Here is a 22,212-nt window from a genome sequence, read left to right as displayed (position 1 = left end):
CACTGGGTGCAAAATCATGTCTCTCTGGGCCTACCCTGCTCCACTGAGGGTATTCAAGTGGGTGAACTGTGCACAGAGTTAAGACTCAGCTTTCTCTGATCAACTTAAACCCATCAATAGAAGTCAAGAAAGACCCACAGGTACTCAAGTAAGATTTTGATTCTCCAGTTTGCCTCCATGACAAGGGGTCATGAGGAAGCCCAGTCATGACCCCTCCTAATTTTGACACTCACAGTGTCACCAACACTATCTGTCTTGAAATCTATCAGGACTAACCTCGTTATGTCAGTTACCTAAAAAGTCCCAGAATTCCAGATGACCTCTCATTCCCCTTCTTCTAATTTTCATTCTCTAATTTCCATATACCTCTTATCAACTTTTTCTCTCAGACTCCAATTTTGAAATCTGCCCCCTTTCAGTTTGTCCCCTGGAACTCAGAGTCCCTCATCTCCAAAACTGTCCATATTCTCAAACTCATAAACCAGCATTCTCTTCACGGCTGCAGCCTCACCAAAATCTGGGTTTCTCCTGAGGACAATGCTTCCCCCAAAAGCATCTCATGTGGTAACTGTTGACTTTTTCTCACAACTCTCTGGATATAGGGTGAGTTCTTGCTCCTCTTTTAGCTTCCAGAGCATTCTCCCCATTTCCTCCCTTCCCAAATAAAGCAGCTCCAAGTTTCATGTCATCTGACCCTAACACAGAACTGTCCCTCATCTGCCACACGTCCCCTGAGTTGGAACTCCTCACTTCCAATGGTTTTAGCTCCTCTCTCCAGTGTCAACACTGTTCCTGTCTTGAATCACAGTCTTGATGAAGTCTCAGACTTCGTGAGCAGAGAACTGAACTCTTAAACCTTCCCCCCCAAACCTGTTCTACCCAGTCCTCTCTGTTGCTTTCTCCTTAAATGATGTATCCAGTTCTCAGGAAATCATATTGGTCTGCAAAGTATACATAGACAGTCCCTCAGTTAACTGGCCTATTTCCTGTCTAGCTTGTGGTCTATTTTCTGTCTAACTTGTATTCTTTGAACTTTCAACTCAGAGGTTCCTACCTACATCCCAGGCTCCTTCTAAGTGCATCCTGAATGACAGTTCCTGCCACCCTGTTCTATCCCTGGAGACACTCCCATTCCCTTTATATGACACATAAATAATCAGAGTATATTGACAACCACTTCTCCAATCCTCCCTCTCCACATCTTCCTCACCCTTAAGGGAGTTCTATCATTGCATCTATATTGACTGTCCTTTCAGTGGGAGGGAGAATAAGAAGTAGATAAACATGGCTGTTCATTCTATTCTCTTGAACCAGAAACTCCATATCACCCATAAGGCCTCTTGTGTCTCTAAAATCCTTTCATACTTTTATTGTATCCCTAAGCTACAAAATAATAATAAGGGTAGATCTAGTTTTAAATGTACATCTTGAATTTTCTTAACCTCAGTTCCATAACAGAAGCTACTTTTTAAACAATTCATTCTCTAAGAGGACATAAAGAAAATTTGTTTGTGTTCTAACTTAGGACACGTTGGGTGACATAAACATTAGACTAAGGAGGCCTCCTGAATCTGGGAAATTGATTTTTTGGATAACATCTGGCAATACAAACAGCCTTTAAGGACTAGTGTCTTTCGGGACTTCCCTGGTGGGAAGAATCCGCCTGCCAATGCAAGGGATATGGGTTCGAGCCCTGGTCCGGGAAGATCCCACATGCCGCGGAGCAACTAAGCCCATGCACCACAACTACTGTGCCTGCGCTTTAGAGCCCGCCAGCCATAACTACTGAGCCCACGTGCCACTATTACTGAAGCCCACGCACCTAGAGCCCATGCTCTGCAGCAAGAGAAGCCACTGCAATGAGAAGCCCGCGCACCGCAACCAAGAGTAGCCCCTGCTCGACGCAACTAGAGAAATCCCATGCACAGCAACAAAGACCCAATGCAACCAAAAATAAATAAATTAATTAATTAAAAAATACTGAAAAAAAAGGACTAGTGATTTTCTAATATTGACCTTTCACACTTTGACTTAGACATTTGTTTTTAAGAGAGAGTTCAGTTGCCATTGAATTGCTGAAAAAAAATCCAACAATCTTTGCTACATGATTTTTAATTACCTGATTAAGTTTGTCAGTACTCTGAACAAAATGAGCAAATATATGACATGAGTCAAAAAGCAGGGAATGAATTGAAATCAAGTGATGGCGTATTAGTGAGTAATCTATTTTAAAAGAATCATGTCTGGAATGAATAGGAAGAGGTAAAGAACAATTCCAAAATAGATTTAAAAGATTTACTCTTCTTTCACATGAAGTGATAAATTTGAATAAAATACTTAAATATTCACATAAGAAGATAAGAATTTCAGTCTTGAAATAATCCTGATATCAAAGCAGAAATTCAATGGAATTAAGTAGATTTTCATAATAGGAAATTTTTAGCATCATGTGGAAAAGATTTGGGAAATATGCCCTTATTTTGCATGAGTGAAAAGAGAAATTGCTGTTTTAACAAGTTAACATAAAAATAAAGCTGTTTCTAATATCCTACTTTGAAGGTTGTTTATAAATGTCCCTCTGAGGAAAATCTCAAATGCCACTGTTCCTTCAGAAATACCATTAGTGAACATTTTTTTACCTTGAGTAAAGAAAAATGTTGAGGTTCTTAAAGACAAGGAAATATTACCTGCAGTAAGTACCTCTATTGATTTTAAAAACAATTAAGTTGTAGTGTGTTCTCCAATTCTGCGAAGCATGATATAACAGAGCATTATAGTTTAGTTTTCAATTCATCATCATTCAAAACTTTGGAATTTTGGTCCGTCTCTTTGCCCTCATTTTCCTTCCCTGTAAACTTGGCCTCAAGCATAGTTTCTGAAGAGGCATTTTCCTCTGGTAGACGATACTTCCTCAAAATAATGAGGATTAAAAAGGCTGGAATATAGCTTGATCCTCTTAGCACTGCTGGCAATCCAAGGTAGATGTATCTATCAAAAAAAGTTAAAACATATTAAAACTTATAGTTTTGCATGTAGTTAATTATTAATATTTTACTCTCATAAGGAGAGCAGCAGCTAATTGTTTTGCACGTCAACCTTATGAATTAACCTCATGAACTCACTTATGAATTCTAATGTTTGTTAAAATGAGTTTTGGGATTTTTTATCCAGACGATCGAAATTTATTTCCCTCTTTGCTAATCTTTTGTTACTGTTTTTATTTTATCTTTTTACATTGAATAGACTCCTCAACTTAAATTTAATACTGACAGGGATAGCAGTTTTATTTCAATATTTAATAAGAATGCTTCCAAAAATCACCACTAATTATAATATTTACTCCTGTGTTTTCTTAGATGATCTTAATCAGGTTAAGGAAGTTTCTTTCTCCTCTTTTGAGTTTGCTCAGAGTTTTAGTTGTGAATTTGTAAAATATCACTAAATCATTTTTCTGTACGTAATTAGAATATCCAAGATTATTATTATAATTCTATAACAAACTCTATTTGTTAGTTTTTATATCTTTTTGGATTCAATTTGATAATTTTTTGCATGTATATTTACAAGTAAAATCAGCTTATACTTTTTTCCTTATACTGAACTTGTCTAATGTCAATATCAAGGTTGCACTAGCTTTGTAAAATGAATTGGGAAATTTTCCCTCTTTTTCCGTTTCTAGGAATAACTTGTATAATGCAGGAATCATCAGTTCATTGAAGGTTTGTAATACTTGCCTTAAAAGCTTCCGGACTTGATGTCTTTGGAAGATGAGAATTTTTGACTGATTCAAATTTTTTAAATGGCTATGAAAATATTCATGTTTTCTATATATTTATAGTAATATTTGATAATACATATTAATCTAGAAAACTATTTAACGTGTTTCCAAATTATTATGTATAAAATTCCTAAGTATCTGTACTTACATTTCCTTTTTAGTTCCTAATAGTGTTTATTTATGCCTCTTCTCTTTCTTTATTTGCCTTTCCAGATTATTGTTATTATTATATTTCAATCTTTTAGAAAACACAGCTTTTTTGGGGTTACCTCTATGGTGTGTAGTCTATTTATTAATTTCTGCTTCTTATATTCATGTTCTACTTCTAAAATTTTCTTTTATTAGGAAACATTTCAAGAATTCAGGAAAAAAAGAGTTAAGCATATTTGTACTCACCATGCAGGTTTTTTAAATGATTAAATTTTGCCATTTTTGTTTCAGACCAGGTTAAAAGAAAATATTTAATTCCTGTGATCCTACTACATTCTAACCCATCCCAGGTGTAACACTATGTTGAATTTTATGGATTTTGTTCCTAGTTTATTTTTATAGCTTTACAAAGTATGCATGTATCCATTCATAATTTATACAATTATTGTATATATTTTTACATTTTAAATAATTGGCATAATACTATATTTTTATTTTGAAAGTTTTTCTATCAGCCCACCATTTTAAAACTAGGCTCATACATGTAGTTCTACATCATTTATTTTTAACTGTTGAACAACACTGTGATGTATGAACATGAAAGCAACTCTTCTGCCCTTTTCCTGTTTACCCATTTCTGTCCCCCTCTAACTTTAAAACCCTAATTATAGGAATGAAATCACTAAACAATTGAAACTAACTCCTGACTTAACGCTTTCTTTAACGCACACCATGCTTTGCCTAGCCTGTTGATTCTTTTCCTAGTTAAAAAGAAGTAAGAGTGAAGAATTAAATAGATAAAGAATGGTTAGCTCTCTGCTCCCAACAGCTCGCTTAGCAATCCTGCAGGCAGATCATTCAGGCAAGATAACATCCGAAGATACAGTCAGCCAGTCTGCACTCGGTGGGAATGATGCAGAACAATCTCCTGCCTCCATGATTCACTGAGATTCTTCCCACCCTCCCCCTCCCCCCCAACACTTTTTCCTTTAAAAACTGTCATGGCTAAGCAGAATCTTCGGAGTTGGTCTCTGGACACGAGTCCACCTTCTCCCCAGATTGGCAGCTTTTCTGACTAAAGCACCTTTCCTTTCTACTGACACTGCCTCTCAGTGTATTGGCTTTTGAGTGGCTAGCAGCTGAACCTGAGTTCGGTAGCAAACACACCACGGCTTATTATCCATTTTCCTGTGGGACGCTTTTGTTCAAATGTTTTTAAGTATCAACAAAACTGCAACAAACCTTTGTTGCCATGTCTCCTTGTGCATGTGAGCAAGAGTTTCTCTAAAATACGTGTAAGCATCTTAGGGGATGCAGCTTGGTAAATATTGCCCAAAAGTTCTTTTCAATAGTTTTTATTCACCGCCAGCAGTGTATGAGAGTTCCAGATGCTTCCAGTTTCTGTTCTATCATTCTTCACTGTCTATGGTGTTTTCTGTTGCAAACATTTTTAAAAATTTTATACGTAGTCACATTTGATTATTTCTTGCTCTCTGGTTTGTGTTTTTGTTTCAACCCAAACCCAAAGCAATAAGGATCATAAAGATATTAGGATCTATGGTTGTTGATGACCTCTCTGCTATTGGTCTAATTGTTATTTCTTTATAAGCCACATGTTTATTTCTCTGGGTAGTGTTCATGTTTTTTCTTTATCTTGAGCATTTGTAATTTCACTCTGATATGTCTATTAATTTATTCCATTAGGCATTTGAGGTGCACTTTTGATCTGAAAATGTATGACTCTGTTAAATTCTAACGAATTCTAAGCCATTAGTTCTTTTTATCTCTGCCATTTCCTCTATTCTCTGTTCTAGAAAATTTCTGAGATATATCCTTTAATTGCTAATTGGTCTTTAACATTACTTATGTAGTTCATTTTTGTTGAATCAGTTCAAATCATTGATTTACATTCTAGATAAATTCTTCTGTACTCTCTTCCATTTCACCAATTCTTATCTTATGTTGACTTGAAATTTATTATGTATTTAGGATTCTTTTTATTTCACTGCTATCCATTTAATCTCTAATATTTCCAAGAGTTCTTTTTGATATTCTTATTTCTGCTAGAATTTTTTCATAATTTCTTATTCATTTTTTAATGGGCATTATGCCATCAATTTATTATTTTTAAATCTATCGAGCTGGTTAAACATACTTATTTTAAAGTCTTTGTCAGATTCTTATATTAGATTAAATTTAATCTGGAATCAAGTCATGTTTCAATTGGTAGTTTATGTGCTTGTCTTTCTTACTGTTGGATTTATTCATGTATTTTAACATTTCAGTTTACAAGCTCTTCTTGAGTATTTTGTTGTTGTTCTTTGTTTATTTTGGTTTTCTTTGCTGTTCTATTTCTCTGTATTTACTCCTCCAAATTTGATCATTCTCCCTTTGCTTTTACCTGTCCCCCAGGTTCTTAGGCCTTTCCTAGTTCTTTTCATAGTGATACTGGGAATAATCACAGAGGGAGTAGATCACTCGGTCTAGTTCTTGGGTGTATCTGTATCTTATTCCGTCCTTAGAATCACAGCAATAACGTGCAAAAGGGTTTCTTTTTAAATCTCTTTTACAATGAGGTTTGCATTATTTTCCCATGGTTGCTGTTAGTTGGGTTAAAAAAAATCATGATAGGGCTTCCCTGGTGGCGCAGTGTTTGAGAGTCCACCTGCCGATGCAGGGGACACGGGTTCGTGCCCCGGTCCGGGAAGATCCCACATGCCGTGGAGCGGCTGGGCCCGTGAGCCATGGCCGCTGAGCCTGCACGTCCGGAGCCTGTGCTCCACAACGGGAGAGGCCACAACAGTGAGAGGCCCACGTACCGCAAATAAAAAAAAAAAAAAATCACGATATATCTACCAATAGATAATTTTTGCCCAATTGGATGGTTCAATCTTCTATATTCTCACTAATTTTTCATCTGTATTTTATATTCACTTGTTGTAGAAGTGTGTTGAAATTTTCCTAATTGTAGATTTCTTCTTGTAATTTTGTGAATTTTTGTTTTATATATTTGAGTTTATGTTGACAGATTTATATGGATTCATGATTGTTATATATTTTTGGTGAAGTGCTTTTTTTATTATTAAGTAATACCCTTCTTTAATTCTATTAATTCTTTTCACTTTAAATTCTAATTTGTCTTACAGTCATTAATATAACCACAGAAGCTTGATTTAATATTTGTCTGGTATACATTTTCTGACCTTTATCTTCAACCTTTCTTTGCATTGTATTTTTAGGCTCTCTCTTGTAAACAACATGTAGCTGGAATTTGGAAAACTTCAATATGAAAGGCATTATCTTTTAAGAAGCGAGTTCAATTGGTTTACAATTATTGTGAAACCTGGTATATTTAGGCTTTATTTTCAATTATTTTGTGTGTTTTTATTTTCCTATGCCTTACTTCCATCAAATTTTCCTTAATCTTTTCCCCACTTTTCATTAGATGGTAATAAATGTAAGTGATCATCCTTACATTTTTGGCCAATTTTTAAGTTAATCAGTATTTTGTTCTCAAGAATTGTAAAAGAGTCCTAGATCTTACCTGGATTTTAAGCTAACAAGTTAGCCTGCCATAGCTGCATGGAAACTGGCAGAAGGTACAAGCCTCCTTGGTCAGAGACAAAGGACTTTTTTACAGCAATCAGCACAAGCGTCATGTGCAGGTTAGTTTTCACCCCCCAAGTCCCGAAGTGGGGACACAGGAGACCCAGGTGGATGTTGTGCACACACTGCGTTCGGGTCACAGCTAAGCAATCCTGAGTTTAGGAAATCCCTATCATTTAAATGGGTTGCAAGCAAATCTGCCAACATTTGCCCCAGAGGGGGATGTTACCTTTATCGTCCTGGACAGAAAACTCTGCTCCAGAGGAAAAGACCATTTTTATCTTCCAAAGTCACTTACTGTTCAAACATCTTTGAAAAGATAGTTCAGAACAAAAGCTTCTGCTGACAAGATATGCCAAAATTCAAGGAACCCATGAAGAACTGTCTATCAACATGTAACTCTTGTTTCTACATTGTATTAGTTTCTGATGAATTTTCTCATGAGTACACTTCATTGGTCACTCTAATTCACCTGACTGACAGAGGATGGTACCAAATATAATAATTTTGTCTGAAATATCATTTAATCAAAGCTACTATAAACAGGAATCAAAGCAGCAGGATGGGGCCAACCTACACTAGGGATCCTTGGCTTTCCTCAATTGTGATGCAAACCCATTGCATGCACAGTATGTATCTGTGCCCACCTCCATATTACCCCTGTGGAACTTTAGGGGAAAGGGGAACTGATGAAAACATGAATCACATTCTGTCTGCTCTCTTCACAGTTCTTGACATATATCCTTTTACTGATCAAGAGAAGACCTTAGACTATTTTAAATAATGCTAAATCATTTTTAGAAAATGAGTTTTCTTACCGCCCCATAAGGAGAAATTAATATAAATTTAAACAAAATCCAGGTCTCCAAATGGAAAAGAATGTGAACATAAAAAGAGAAAAATGGAAGAGTTTTGTTAAAAAACAGGTTAATATTATCATATGAGGTTTGTTCAAAATCAGGTCTGTTATTAAAAAAAAAATAAAGCTTTAAGAGACATGAAGAATATTGTGCCAGTGAAATTTAATAAGGGAGAAAAAATACCATTTTAGAGCTCAGAAGTGGATAGTGAAAGGAAGTAAGGATTTAACCTAGTAAGATGTTGAAACGATGTAGGATTAAATGGGGATACTTGAGAGTAATATAATTTAGATAGGTAGCTTTTGTACAGCCATGACCTTCAACAATATATTGATTGCAACCAATTTAAGGAACAAGCTTTTGAAAGCCACCCATGCTTATATTTATCAAGTACTTTGAAAATACTGAGGAAATAAAATTCTAGTATATAAATAAGAATTGGAGATACAGTACCACTATCTATTCTGGAAACAAAGGCAAAAGTAATCTAGTCCCTTGACAAAGAAAATGTTAGATATGAATGGTACCGTTTTACACACTGCCTATGCTTAGAAAGCAATTTAAAAAATTATCTTTACCTGAAGTTGGTGGAATCATATATCCTACATGCCCCTGACTCACCACATTTCAAAGTACCCCAGTGTAAACATGTGGAGTCCACTAAAGCTCCAAAATATATAGGTGCGGGAATTCCAGCTACAATTAAAAGGGAGAAAGAAGAATCCATTAGCAAGGTAAGAAGATATATTTTGTTTGGAAACATTTTAACTTTATTCGTAGAACAAATAAAGTTTAACAAAATATACATCTATTGCTTTAAATTTTACTTTTAGAAACTGGAAGTTACTTTTACTGTAAAGTTTTTAGATTATAAAAAATAAGTAATCTGAAGGATAAATGCAAAATAAAAATCATCAGTAGAGAAAAACACTGAATTAATGATTCTTTACATTTTTTTTCTGCAATGTTTTGGGCCAATCACATGCACATTATACTTTAACAAAGCATTTCCTGTTCCTTTGCTTTTCAAATTGCATTGATGAAAAGTAGAATTAAGGTCAGATAGGTCTTTTTCAAATAAAAAAGAGAAGTTCTCTATTTCTTTTTGTTCTTCATTCTCACACTAATTACAAAGTGCTGTTTACAAGCAGAAGGGATATTTGCTAGACTGTTACTCTGAGGGAGTGGTTTCATCTACTTAGTATTTAATAGTGGTCTGATGTGATGTTGGGAAAAATAACTATTTTTACCTAATACCCTTGTGCAAAATGCATGTAATCCCACACCAAGAGACTTCTCTTCAGGCTTGATACACCTAAAAAATAAATGAATTCATAAATTTAAAAAGTAGACATTTAAAATCTACCACAGTTTCTTAAAAGAACTCTTTGTGTGCTAGTAACACACTGAGCCTTAGAAATTTTTCCTGCCTGCTCAGGTCTTGGTTATTCAAGGCCTGATTATCCAGTTCATAACCTTCACAGGAGCCCCACCTCTGGTCCTTGGCATTTTATCCATCACTTTTTGCTCATTCATTTCTATCATGAAGTTATCAAGGAAGAAAATGTTTCATATCAGCTGATTTCTACCCCACTATCCTCTTCTTGAATAGTATTTCTTGATTCTGATGGTTAAAACTTTAGCCTAAAACAAGAACAGTACAACCTAGGTGTATTTAAATTATTTCTATTAACAAAATACAGAAAAGCCAAGAATTTAAAAAAATAAATGTAAGGAGAAAAGAAACCCAGAATAAAAATTTTCAAAGGAAAGTGATGAAAAAAATCCAAAGCAAACATATTTTAAGTGACTTGGTATCTTTTCAAGAGTGGCATAGATTCCTCCATTCTCTCCAGAAATTCCCTGATGTTTTCACTGTTGCCTGAAATTCCTATGAGTAGAAATGAAGACTATAATTCCCCAATGGCACTTTTTGTGCTCCACTCACTTCATCAGCAGCATGGCTACCTGCTCCAAGAATTCACTTGGAGAGTTCCTCTGTATTCCCTTCCCTTCTTTGATTAACTCAAAGCTGAGAAAATGAAAGCAGCTTTCTTCACAAAAGGACGTAGTACATTTTTAGCAAAAACATCATATTATTGGCATTTTCTTGGCATAAATATTTTACCAATTCAAATAACTCTTCAGCATCATAGACTGAAATACAGTTGATCTGGTCATTATCTATCTAACAAGTAGGTTATTTAGACAGCATCAAGGATTTAACTGAGAAGGAAGTAAGAAAAGCCAGGAGACCTAGCATGACCCTCTTGCTCCCATAGTTACCATTTAATACAGAAAATAGGGCATTTAAATTTCACTGAAGAATTTTTCTTTCTCCTCTATTTCTAATATACCACCTTATGATCTCACAAAAGTATGAAATCCTTATAGCTAAGAAATTGTAAACAGTTTAAACTGTTCTCCAAATGCTGTCACTATTTGACATTGATAACAACATTAATTCTAGAATCCAGAAATAAGAAAGAAAAATTAAAATTCAAATTATGGGAAAATGCTGAGAGAAATTAAAATAGTTCTTAAAAACTGGCAGAGTAGCATAGATGTTGCATCCCTATACCATCATGGTAGGAGATCCAGGAAGATTCCACAAAAATAGAGAAAAGCATAAGTATATCCATAAAAATTCAGGTGTTAAATCCAACAATGTGATCTTGGCAAGAGCTGGAGGAAGAGAGTAAAGATATGAAGAGATATGAGAGCATGATTAAGTATTCATCTTAATAGAAAGTAGATATTATTACTGAAAAGTTTTGAAATTGATAAGTAAAACAGAAATGTAGCTAAGAATTTCAATAATCAGGCTAGCCATTGGAAAGATTTGACTTTTAAAGCAGCAGAAGAAAATCCAATAAATACAATGGAAAGCAAAAACAGAAGCAAAAAGTCAAATAAATAGAATATATGAAATAAAGTGGCAAAAGAGCCCTATCACATTAATTACAATAAATATAAGTGGGTTAAACTCACCAATCTGAAATTACAAAATCAGATCTAGCAATATTGTCTATAAAGTGAAATAGAAGATTGAAGATTGAAAAGAAAGGGAAGGAAAAAGGTGTAACAGGAAGCAGTGAACCAAAAGAAAGCCAGTACTGCAATTTTAATAAGAGACAAAATAGAATTGCCTGAAAGAAATGACTAAAAGATAAAGAAGAAAATTAAGTGCTGCTAATAATAGAAGTATAATGATAAAGACACATTTACATCCTACAATATAGCCTCCAAATATATAAATTAAAAAACTGACAGAATTATAGGAAGAAATACATCAGCAATTTTAAAAGATTTTAACATCCATCTTCAAAAAACTGTTGAATTAAGCAGACCAAAAACAAGCATAGATCTACAAAATTTAGATAACACAGTGATTAACTTCAATCCAAGAAATATGGAAATTGTATATCCAAAATGCAGAAGTTACACTTTCTTTTCAGAAACACTCAAAAATTGAACATGCATTATGCCCCAAAGAAAGCCTCAATATTTCCCCCCAAACCCCACATCTGTCAGATTATATTCTCTGAACATGAAAATGAAATAACAATAATAAAGGATACCTACAGAAATTTCTCATAGATATGGAAATTATATAACACATAAATAAATTTTTGTGTGGTGGAGCAAACATAAAAGATATTACAAAAGAGTTAGAAGTAAGCTTCATGGAAAATACTAGTTCAGATATAACTAAAGCAATACTTGCAAGGAAATGTATGATTTTATTTACATTAATCAAAATGAGCAAATTATCTAAGTGTTAAACTCAAATAGTTGAATAAAGAAAAATAAAGCAAGCCCAAAAGGAAAAAAATTTTTAAATAAATAAAATAAAGAGCAGAAATAGATGAAATAAAGATTATCAAAGCCAAAAACTGGTTCTTTAAAAAAGAAATATATATATATATATATATTCTCTGATATATATATATATATATATATATCAGAGAATATCAGGATGATAAAAGAATATTATAAACACCATACACTAACAAGTATACAACTGGTGTAAGCAGATATGGAAAATGTGAATAGACACTAACATTAAATAAATGAAAATAATAACCAAGTATCACTGACCAAATAAGCCCAAAGTACAAATAGTTTTACAGGTGAATTCATAAAACTTTCAACAAACAGATATTTAATGCAAGTTGTTCCAGAAGTTTAAAAATAGAAAATTTATTAATTTATTTTGTGGGCCTAGAAAGATTCCAAAAAAAACAAACAAAAAAGAATAGAAAATAAAAGGTACGTTTTACTTATCAACATAGATATAATAATTTTAAATAAATTATTATCTAAATCAAATCATATATAAAAAAATATTGTGATTAAGTATGGTTTTTCTTAGATATGCAAGCAGTTCAATGTAGAAAAAACCTATCACTTTTTTCCACTACACTAAAAGTACTGAGTTGGAAGATTATATGTAAATTTTTTCCTAGATGAAGAAAAACATATTGATAGTTGAATACTGATTCTATTATTAAAAACTCAGAAACTAGATGAAAACTCATACTAAAAATCTATAGCAAGCATCATATTTAATGGAAAAATTTTACACGGTTTCCATTAAAATTAGAAAAGAACAAGAATACTCACTATCACCAAATAGTTTAACACAGTTTTGGAGGTCCAAGCTGATGCTGTAAGAAAAGTTTTAAAACCTAAGATGTGTAAGGTTTGGAAGTGAAGAGATAAAACTCTCCATATGTGCACATATGGTTTTGTTGATATGTAACAAAATCAACAAGTTATTAGAAAAATAAGAAAAGTTGCTGGATAAAAAGTAAACTTTAAAAAATCAACAGCATTCCTCTAAACCAACAATAACCAACTAGAAAATATAAAAGAAAATAACACCATGTTAAATTACAAATAAGTACATGTCCATATATGTATGTTTGGATATATATGGGTACATATATATTTGCAATTGTACATGGTGACATTTTGTGTGTGTATATACATATTATATGTGTGTGTGTGTAGTATCTATAAAGGAAATTTTAAATAAATGGAAAAATATTCCATGTTCACAAATATTTGATGTCAGAGTTTCTCCAATTAATATATAGAATCCATACAATCAAATTCATATGTGAGTATAAAGATCCATGCATTGATAGCTAAATCAATTTAGGAAGAAAAGAATAAAGGAAGAGTGAAGGTGAAAGTGTTGGGTGGGTGAGGAAGAGCTACTGTATGAGACATTAACATATGCAATGTCACTGGTATGAGAACAAATAAACTGTGGAACAGAATAAGAATGAAAATGGCCCATGTTATATAAAAACTTTAAATACGATAAAGATGACACCACAAATCAATGGAATAAAGACCTCTCATTTGTGCTATGATGCTGGGAAAGCTACTTAAATTTTTGGAGAAAAATAACACTGAATATCTCTCTTGAGCCACACATAAAGATAGACTTGTGATGACTTAAAGAACTAGGTAAAGCTGTATAGCTGGTAGGATAAAATTTAGGGGAATACTTTTATAAATTAGGAATATGGGAACCCTTTTGAAATGTGACTCCCCAATACACAAACCCTAAGGCAAGAAAATTGTTAGATTTCACTACAACAAAATTTAGGATTTAATTTCATAAAAAATACTATGAAAAAATTCAAAGGAAAGATGAGAGACCAGGAAAAGATAATTGTAGCAAGTAAACAATATTTCATTAATGTCTATAATTCACCAAGAAAAGTATAGGAATTATAATGAAAATGGGCAAAAATAATGAATAAGCATCTTGAAGCAGAAGCATTAATAGCTAGAAAAAAGTTTGAAGAAATTCTTAAACTCATTGAATTAGGAAATCACATATTAAAACATCAGTGAGCTACCATTTTACACCCATTGGAAGAGTCAAAGTCAGAAAGTTCAATAATTCTAAGTGTTGGTGAGGCTATAAGGAAGTAGAAATTCCCATGCATTTATGGTACGAGAATAACTCATAAGTACTAGCAGTACTCTGTGAATTTATGTATTCATGTGCCTTTTGAACCAAAACAAATTTATGGCACAACACTATTTGTGTGAATATAAAACACAATACACAAAAAACTTAATATTTTACAAAGGAAAATACGTATTTAAGAACATATGTCTATCATATTAATATAGATGTTGGTGGTAACAGGAAGTGGGGAATGGAATGAAAAAAATTAAAATAAAGTGAAATAAAACAAGAGGGAAACCTTACCTCACCTAGGATAAACTATGAACTGAGAATTATGATCAACTTCACTCTGCTTCAAGATGAAGAAAAGAGAAAACAATGCACTTTGCTTACTAGGCATGTTTAGAATTGTTTACAAGGCATGAAGCTGCTGTAATTGGAAAAATACATGTAATAAACCTAAGTCTGAATCCTAGCTCTGCTATTTCCTATTTTCAGTAAGCCCTTCAATGTTTGTGTCTCACAGTAGCCTTATAAGACAGTTGAGCATTCATTATATATCCATTTTTTAATTAAAGATAAAAGGAGCTCAGAAAGATCAATTGACCTGCCTTTTGCCCTGTGGGTAGTAATTGGTGAACCTGAGACTTCCGACAGCTTTAAACTCTGCTGTCCTATAGGTTGAACTATAAGAAATGACAGCTAGGCAACCACTCTGTACTAGGAAAATGATCATTTCATATGGTTTACCCTAAAATATAAATGTGTCTCTTCTTGTGTTAAACAATGAGAGGTTCACTAATTTAACTCTAAGAAATAAGGTAGGAAAGATAGGGAGGGAAATACCAACAGATAAACATTTTTATTGCTAACTTTAAAATCTGGTAAAATTCAACAATGCTTAATGGGAAAATCTTAATAACTGGTATATATAGAGCACCAGGTTCTTAGATACTGTGGACTTAAGTGGCTTTCTTAGAAAAAGCTCCCTTACTAAATAACCAAAAATAAATCTAAATAAAGAAAATAATTCTTGTACCTCAGGAGAACCATATATCCAGGGATGGCAGATAAAGAATAGATGAAACTGCTGACCACCGACAAGATTAAAAAGTACTGGAGCATCATGGAACAGTCCTGTCCCTTGTCACATAGCCCAAGAACTGCAGATGAATTTCCTGGTGTTTGAATGCAGCTACAATTTTGGAACACCTGTCAAAAATAATATATTATCCTATTTAAGGAAGGAAAGTTTTGAATACAAATCTCAAATATTTTCTGCATGCCCAATTAGGTCAAGATAGACAGTTTATTCCCTTTGTTCTCATATCCTTTATTGTGTCTCAGGATTATCTCGTGAAACAAAACATAGAAGGTGGTTTCCGAAAAAGGGTATTTCTTTCTAAATTTGAGTACATTTGCAATAGCTCTGTTGCCTAAAAGTCATGCTTTTTAGAAACACATGCTGTTTTGCCACATGCTAAATATGACAAATAAAATTTGTTTCAGAATGCTCAGTTGAAATGTTTACTTACCAATAAACAAAGTTTTATTTCAAAAAATATAGTTTATTTCACAAACAGAACAAAGTCAACCCTTTTTGAATTCTTATGTTCCCAGGTTTCAATAAGAATCAAAATTTGGAAGGTAGAACTTCAAGATGGCAGAAGAGTAAGAAGTGGAGATCACCTTCCTCCTCATAAATACATCAGAAATATATCTACATGTGGAACAGCTCCTACAGAACGCCTACCGAACGCTGGCAGAAGACCTCAGACCTCCCAAAGGCAAGTAACTCCCCCACGTAGCTGGGTAGGGCAAAAGAAAAAACAGAGACAAAAGAATAGGGACGGGACCTGCACCAGTGGGAGAGAGCTGTGAAGGAGGAAAGGTTTCCACACACTAGAAGCCCCTTCGCGGGCGGAGACTGCCGGTGGCAGAGGGGGAAAGCTTCGGGGCCGCGGAGGAGAGCACAGCGAGAGGGGTGCAGAGGACAAAGCAGAGAGGTTCCGGCATAGAGGATCGGTGCCGACCGGCACTCACCAGCCGGAGAGGCTTGTCTGCTCACCGCTGGGGTGGGCGGGGCTGGGAGCTGAGGCTCGGGCTGCGGAGGTCGGATCCCAGGGAGAGGACTGGGGTTGGCCGTGTGAACACAGCCTGAAGGGGTTTAGTGCAACACGGCTAGCAGGGAGGGAGTCCGGGAAAAGTCTGGAGCTTCCGAAGAGACAAGAGACTTTTTCTTCGCTCTTTGTTTCCTGGTGCGCAAGGAGAGGGGATTAAGAGCGCTGCTTAAAGGAGCTCCAGAGACGGGCGCAAGCCGCAGCTAAAAGTGCGGACCCCAGAGACGGGCATGAGACACTAAGGCTGCTGCTGCCGCCAGCAAGAAACCTGTGTGCAAGCACAGGTCACTATCCACACCCCCCTTCCGGGGAGCCTGTGCAGCCCGCCACTGCCAGGGTCCCGGGATCCAGGGACAACTCCCCCGGGAGAATGCACGGAGCGCCTCAGGCTGGTACAACGGCACGCTGGCCTCTGCCGCCGCAGGCTCAACCCACACTCCGTACCCCTCCCTCCCCCGGCCTGAGTGAGCCAGAGCCCCCGAAGCAGCTGCTCCTTTAACCCCATCCTGTCTGAGCGAAGAACAGACGCCCTCAGGCGACCTACACGCAAAGGCGGGGCCAAATCCAAAGCTGAGCCCCGGGAGCTGTGAGAACAAAGAAGAGAAAGGGAAATCTCTCCCAGCAGCTTCAGGAGCAGCGGATTAAAGCTCCACAATCAACTTGATGTACCTGCATCTGTGGAATACATGAATAGACAACGAATCATCCCAAAATTGAGGAGGTGGACCTTGGGAGCAACGATATATATATATATATTTAACTCTTTTTCTATTTTGTTGAGTGTGTATGTGTATGCTTCTGTGTGTGATTTTGTCTCTATAGCTTTGATTTTACCATCTGTCCTATGGTTCTGTCTGTCCAGTTTTTTTTTGTTTTTTTTTTTTAAGTATGGTTTTTAGCACTTGTTATCATTGGTGTATTTGGTTTTTGGTTTGGTTGCTCTCTTCTTTCTTTTTTTTTTTTTTACTTTTTATGACTTAAAAACTTTTTAGTAAGTATTTTTTATTTAAATAACTTTATTTTATTTTATGTTACTTTATTTTATTTTATCTTCTACTTTCTTTCTATTTTTTTCTCCCATTTATTCTGAGCTGTGTGGATGACAGGATCCTGGTGCTCCAGCCAGGTGTCAGGGCTGTGCCTCTGAGGTAGGAGTGCCAAGTTCAGGACACTGGTCCACAAGAGACCTCCCAGCTCTAAGAAATATCAAACGGTGAAAATCTCCAGGAGATCTCCATGTCAACGCCAAGACCCAGCTTCACTGAACGACCAGCAAGCTACAGTGCTGTACACCCTATGTCAAACAACTAGTAGGACAGGAACACAACCCCATCCATTAGCAGAGAGGCTGCCTAAAATCATAATAAGGCCACAGACACCCCAAAACACACACCAGACGTGGACCTGCCCATCAGAAAGACAAGATCCAGCCTCATCCACCAGAACACAGGCACTATTCCCCTCCACCAGGAACCCTACACAACCCACTGAACAAACCTTAGCTGCTGGGGACAGACACAAAAGACCTACAATAACAAACCCAAAACAATTAAGAAAATGGGAATAGGAACATACATCGATAATTAACTTAAATGTAAACGGATTAAATGCTCAAACCAAAAGACACAGACTGGCTGAATGGATACAAAAACAAGACCTGTATATATGCTGTCTACAAGAGACCCACTTCAGACCTAGGGACACATACAGACTGAAAGTAAGGGGATGGAAAAAGATATTCCATACAAATGGAAATCAAAAGAAAGCTGGAGTAGCAATTCTCATATCAGACAAAATAGACATTAAAATAAACACTATTACAAGAGACAAAGAAGGACACTACATAATGATCAAGGGATCAATCCAAGAAGAAGATATAACAATTGTAAATATTTATGCACCCAAAATAGGAGCACCTCAATACATAAGGCAAATGCTAACAGCCATAAAAGGGGAAATTGACAGTAACACAATCATAGTAGGGGACTTTAACACCCTACTTGCACCAATGGACAGATCATACAAAATGAAAATGAATAAGGAAACACAAGGTTTAAATGATACATTAAACAAGATGGAGATAATTGATATTTATAGGACAGTCCATCCAAAAACAACAAAATACACATTCTTCTCAAGTGCTCATGGAACATTCTGCAGGATAGATCATATCTTGGGTCACAAATCAAGCCTTGGTAAATTTAAGACAACTGAAATCGTATCAAGTATCTTTTCTGACCACAACGCTATGAGACTAGATATCAATTACAGGAAAAAATCTGTAAAAAATACAAACACATGGAGGCTAAACAATACACTACTTAATAACCAAGAGATCACTGAAGAAATCAACAAGGAAATCAAAAAGTACCTAGAAACAAATGACAATGAAAACACAATGACCCAAAACCTATGGGATGCAGCAAAAGCAGTTCTAAGAGGGAAGTTTATAGCAATACAATCCTACCTTAAGAAACAAGAAACATCTCAAATAAACAACCTAACCTTACACCTAAGGCAATTAGAGAAAGAAGAACAAAAAATACCCAGAGGTAGCAAAAGGAAAGAAATCATAAAGATCAGATCAGAAATAAATAAAAAAGAAATGAAGGAAATGATAGCAAAGATCAGTAAAACTAAAAGCTGGTTCTTTGAGAAGATAAACAAAATTGATAAACCATTAGCGAGACTCATCATGAAAAAAAAGGAGAAGACTCAATAGAATTATAAATGAAAGAGGAGAAGTAACAACTGACACTGCAGAAATGCAAAGGATCATGAGAGATTACTACAAGCAACTATATGCCAATAAAATGGATAACCTGGAAGAAACGGACAAATTCTTAGAAATGCACAACCTTCCAAGACTGAACCAGGAAGAAATAGAAAATATGAACAGACCAATCACAAGCACTGAAATTGAAACTGTGATTAAAATTCTTCCAACAAACAAAAGCCCAGGACCAGATGGCTTCACAGATGAATTCTATCAAACATTTACAGAAGAGCTAACACCTATCCTTCTCAAACTCTTCCAAAATATAGCAGAGGGAGGAACACTCCCAAACTCATTCTACGAGGCCACCATCACCCTGATACCAAAACCAGACAAAGATGTCCCAAAGAAAGAAAACTACAGACCAATATCACCGGTGAACATAGATGCAAAAATCCTCAACAAAATACTAGCAAACAGAATCCAGCAGCACATTAAAAGGATCACATACCATGATCAAGTGGGGTTTATCCCAGGAATGCAAAGATTCTTCAATATATGCAAATCAATCAATGTGATACACCATATTAACAAACTGAAGACGAAAAACCATATGATCATCTCAATCGATACAGAGAAAGCTTTCAACAAAAGTCAACACCAATTTATGATAAAAACCCTCCAGAAAGTAGGCACAGAGGGAACTTTCCTCAACATAATAAAGCCCATATATGACAAACCCACAGCCAACATCGTCCTCAATGGTGAAAAACTGAAAGCATTTCCACTAAGATCAGGAACAAGACAAGGTTGCCACTCTCACCACTATTATTCAACATAGTTTTGGAAGTTTTAGCCACAGCAATCAGAGAAGAGAAAGAAAAGGAATCCAAATCGGAAAAGAAGAAGTAAAACTGTCACTGTTTGCAGATGACATGATACTATACATAGAGATTCCTAAAGATGCTACCAGCATCTTTGGTAAAGTAGCAGGATACAAAATTAATGCACAGAAATCTCTTGCATTCCTATACACTAATGATGAAAAATCTGAAAGTGAAATTAAGAAAACACTCCCATTTACCATTGCAATGAAAAGAATAAAATATCTAGGAATAAACCTACCTAAGGAGACAAGAGACCTGTATGCAGAAAATTATAAGACACTGATGAAAGAAATTAAAGATGATACAAATAGATGGAGCGATATACCATGTTCTTGGATTGGAAGAATCAACATTGTGAAAATGACTATACTACCCAAAGCAATCTACAGATTCAATGCAATCCCTTTGAAACTACCACTGGCATTTTTCACAGAACAAAACATTTCACAATTTGTTTGGAAACACAAAAATCTCCGAATAAACAAAGCAATCTTGAGAAAGAAAAAAGGAGCTGGAGGAATCAGGCTCCCTGACTTCAGACTATACTACAAAGCTACAGTATTGTAGACAATATTGTCGTGGCACAAAAACAGAAATATAGATCAGTGGAACAGGATAGAAAGCCCAAAGATAAACCCACGCACATATGGTCACCTTATCTTTGATAAAGGAGGCAAGAATATACAGTGGAGAAAAGACAGCCTCTTCAATAAGTGGTGCTGGGATAACTGGACAGCTACATGTAAAAGAATGAAATTAGAACACTCCCTAACACCATACACAATAATAAACTCAAAATGGATTAAAGACCTAAATATAAGGCCAGACATTATCAAATCTTAGAGGAAAGCATAGGCAGAACACTCTATGACATAAATCACAGCAAGATCCTTTTTGACCCGCCTCCTAGAGAAATGGAAATAAAAGCAAAAATAAGCAAATGGGACCTAATGAAACTTAAAAGCTTCTGCACAGCAAAGGAAACCATAAACAAGATGAAAAGACAACCCTCAGAATGGGAGAAAATATTTGCAAATGAAGCAACTGACAAAGGATTAATCTCCAAAATTTACAAGCAGCTCATGCAGCTCAATATCAAAGAAACAAACAACCCAAATCAGAAATCGGCAGAAGACCTAAATAGACATTTCTCCAAAGGAGATATACAGATTGCCAGAAAGACATGAAAGAATGCTCAACATCATTAATCATTAGAGAAATGCAAATCAAAACTACAATGAGATATAATCTCACATCGGTCAGAATGGCCATCATCAAAAAATCTACAAACAATAAATGCTGGAGAGGGTGTGGAGGAAATGGAACCCTCTTGCACTGTTGGTGGGAATGTAAATTGATACAGCCACTATGGAGTACAGTATGGAGGTTCCTTAAAAGACTAAAAATACAACTACCATTTGACCCAGCAATCCCACTACTGGGCATATACCCTGAGAAAACCATAATTCAAAAAGAGTCATGTACCACAATGTTCACTGCAGCTCTATTTACAATAGCCATGACATGGAAGCAACCTAAGTTTCCATCAACAGATGAATGGATAAAGAAGATGTGGCACATATATACAATGGAATATTACTCAGCCATAAAAAGAAACGAAATTGAGTTATCTGTAGTGAGGTTGATGGACTTAGAGTCTGTCATACAGAGTGAAGTAAGTCAGAAAGAGAAAAACAAACACCGTACGCTAACACATATATATGGAATAAAGAAAAAAAATGGTCCTGAAGAACCTATGGGCAAGACGGGAATAAAGACACAGACCTACTAGAGAATGGTCTTGAGGATATGGGGAGGGGGAAGGGTAAGCTGGGACAAAGTGAGAGAGTGGCATGGACGTACATAGACTACCAAATGTAAAATAGATAGCTAGTGAGAAGCAGCCGCATAGCACAGGGAGATCAGCTTGGTGCTTTGTGATCACCTAGAGGGGCGGGATAGGGAGGGTGGGAGGGAGGGAGACGCAAGAGGGAAGAGATATGGGGACATATGTATATGTATAACTGATTCACTTTGTTATAAAGCAGAAACTAACACACCATTGTAAAGCAATTATACTCCAATAAAGATGTTTTCAATAAATGAATAACTAACCATTATAAACGTTAGAATTTTGTATAAGTTTTGACCCAGCAATAA

At 35.5% G+C, this 22,212-nt stretch overlaps 1 protein-coding gene across 1 annotated transcript in view; it reads right to left on the bottom strand.

The window, feature by feature from the left end:
* Positions 1 to 2,702: 2,702 nt before the first annotated feature.
* The window catches only part of SLCO1A2 (solute carrier organic anion transporter family member 1A2), a 54,763-nt gene continuing 35,253 nt past the window's right edge, over positions 2,703 to 22,212 (bottom strand). Inside the window, exons 13-16 of the mRNA XM_079937758.1 lie at positions 15,369 to 15,541; positions 9,645 to 9,709; positions 8,973 to 9,090; positions 2,703 to 2,988 (exon numbers count right to left, since the gene is read on the bottom strand). Of these exons, the coding sequence (XP_079793884.1) occupies positions 2,772 to 2,988; positions 8,973 to 9,090; positions 9,645 to 9,709; positions 15,369 to 15,541 (573 nt within the window). The 3' untranslated portion in view covers positions 2,703 to 2,771. The remainder of the gene's footprint in view (positions 2,989 to 8,972; positions 9,091 to 9,644; positions 9,710 to 15,368; positions 15,542 to 22,212) is intronic.

The sequence above is a fragment of the Stenella coeruleoalba genome (genome assembly GCF_951394435.1).
Source record: "Stenella coeruleoalba genome assembly, chromosome: 11".
Lineage (NCBI taxonomy): Eukaryota > Metazoa > Chordata > Mammalia > Artiodactyla > Delphinidae > Stenella > Stenella coeruleoalba.
Note: the sequence above shows the minus strand (reverse complement) of the source record. Positions and strands in the feature narration are given on the sequence as shown.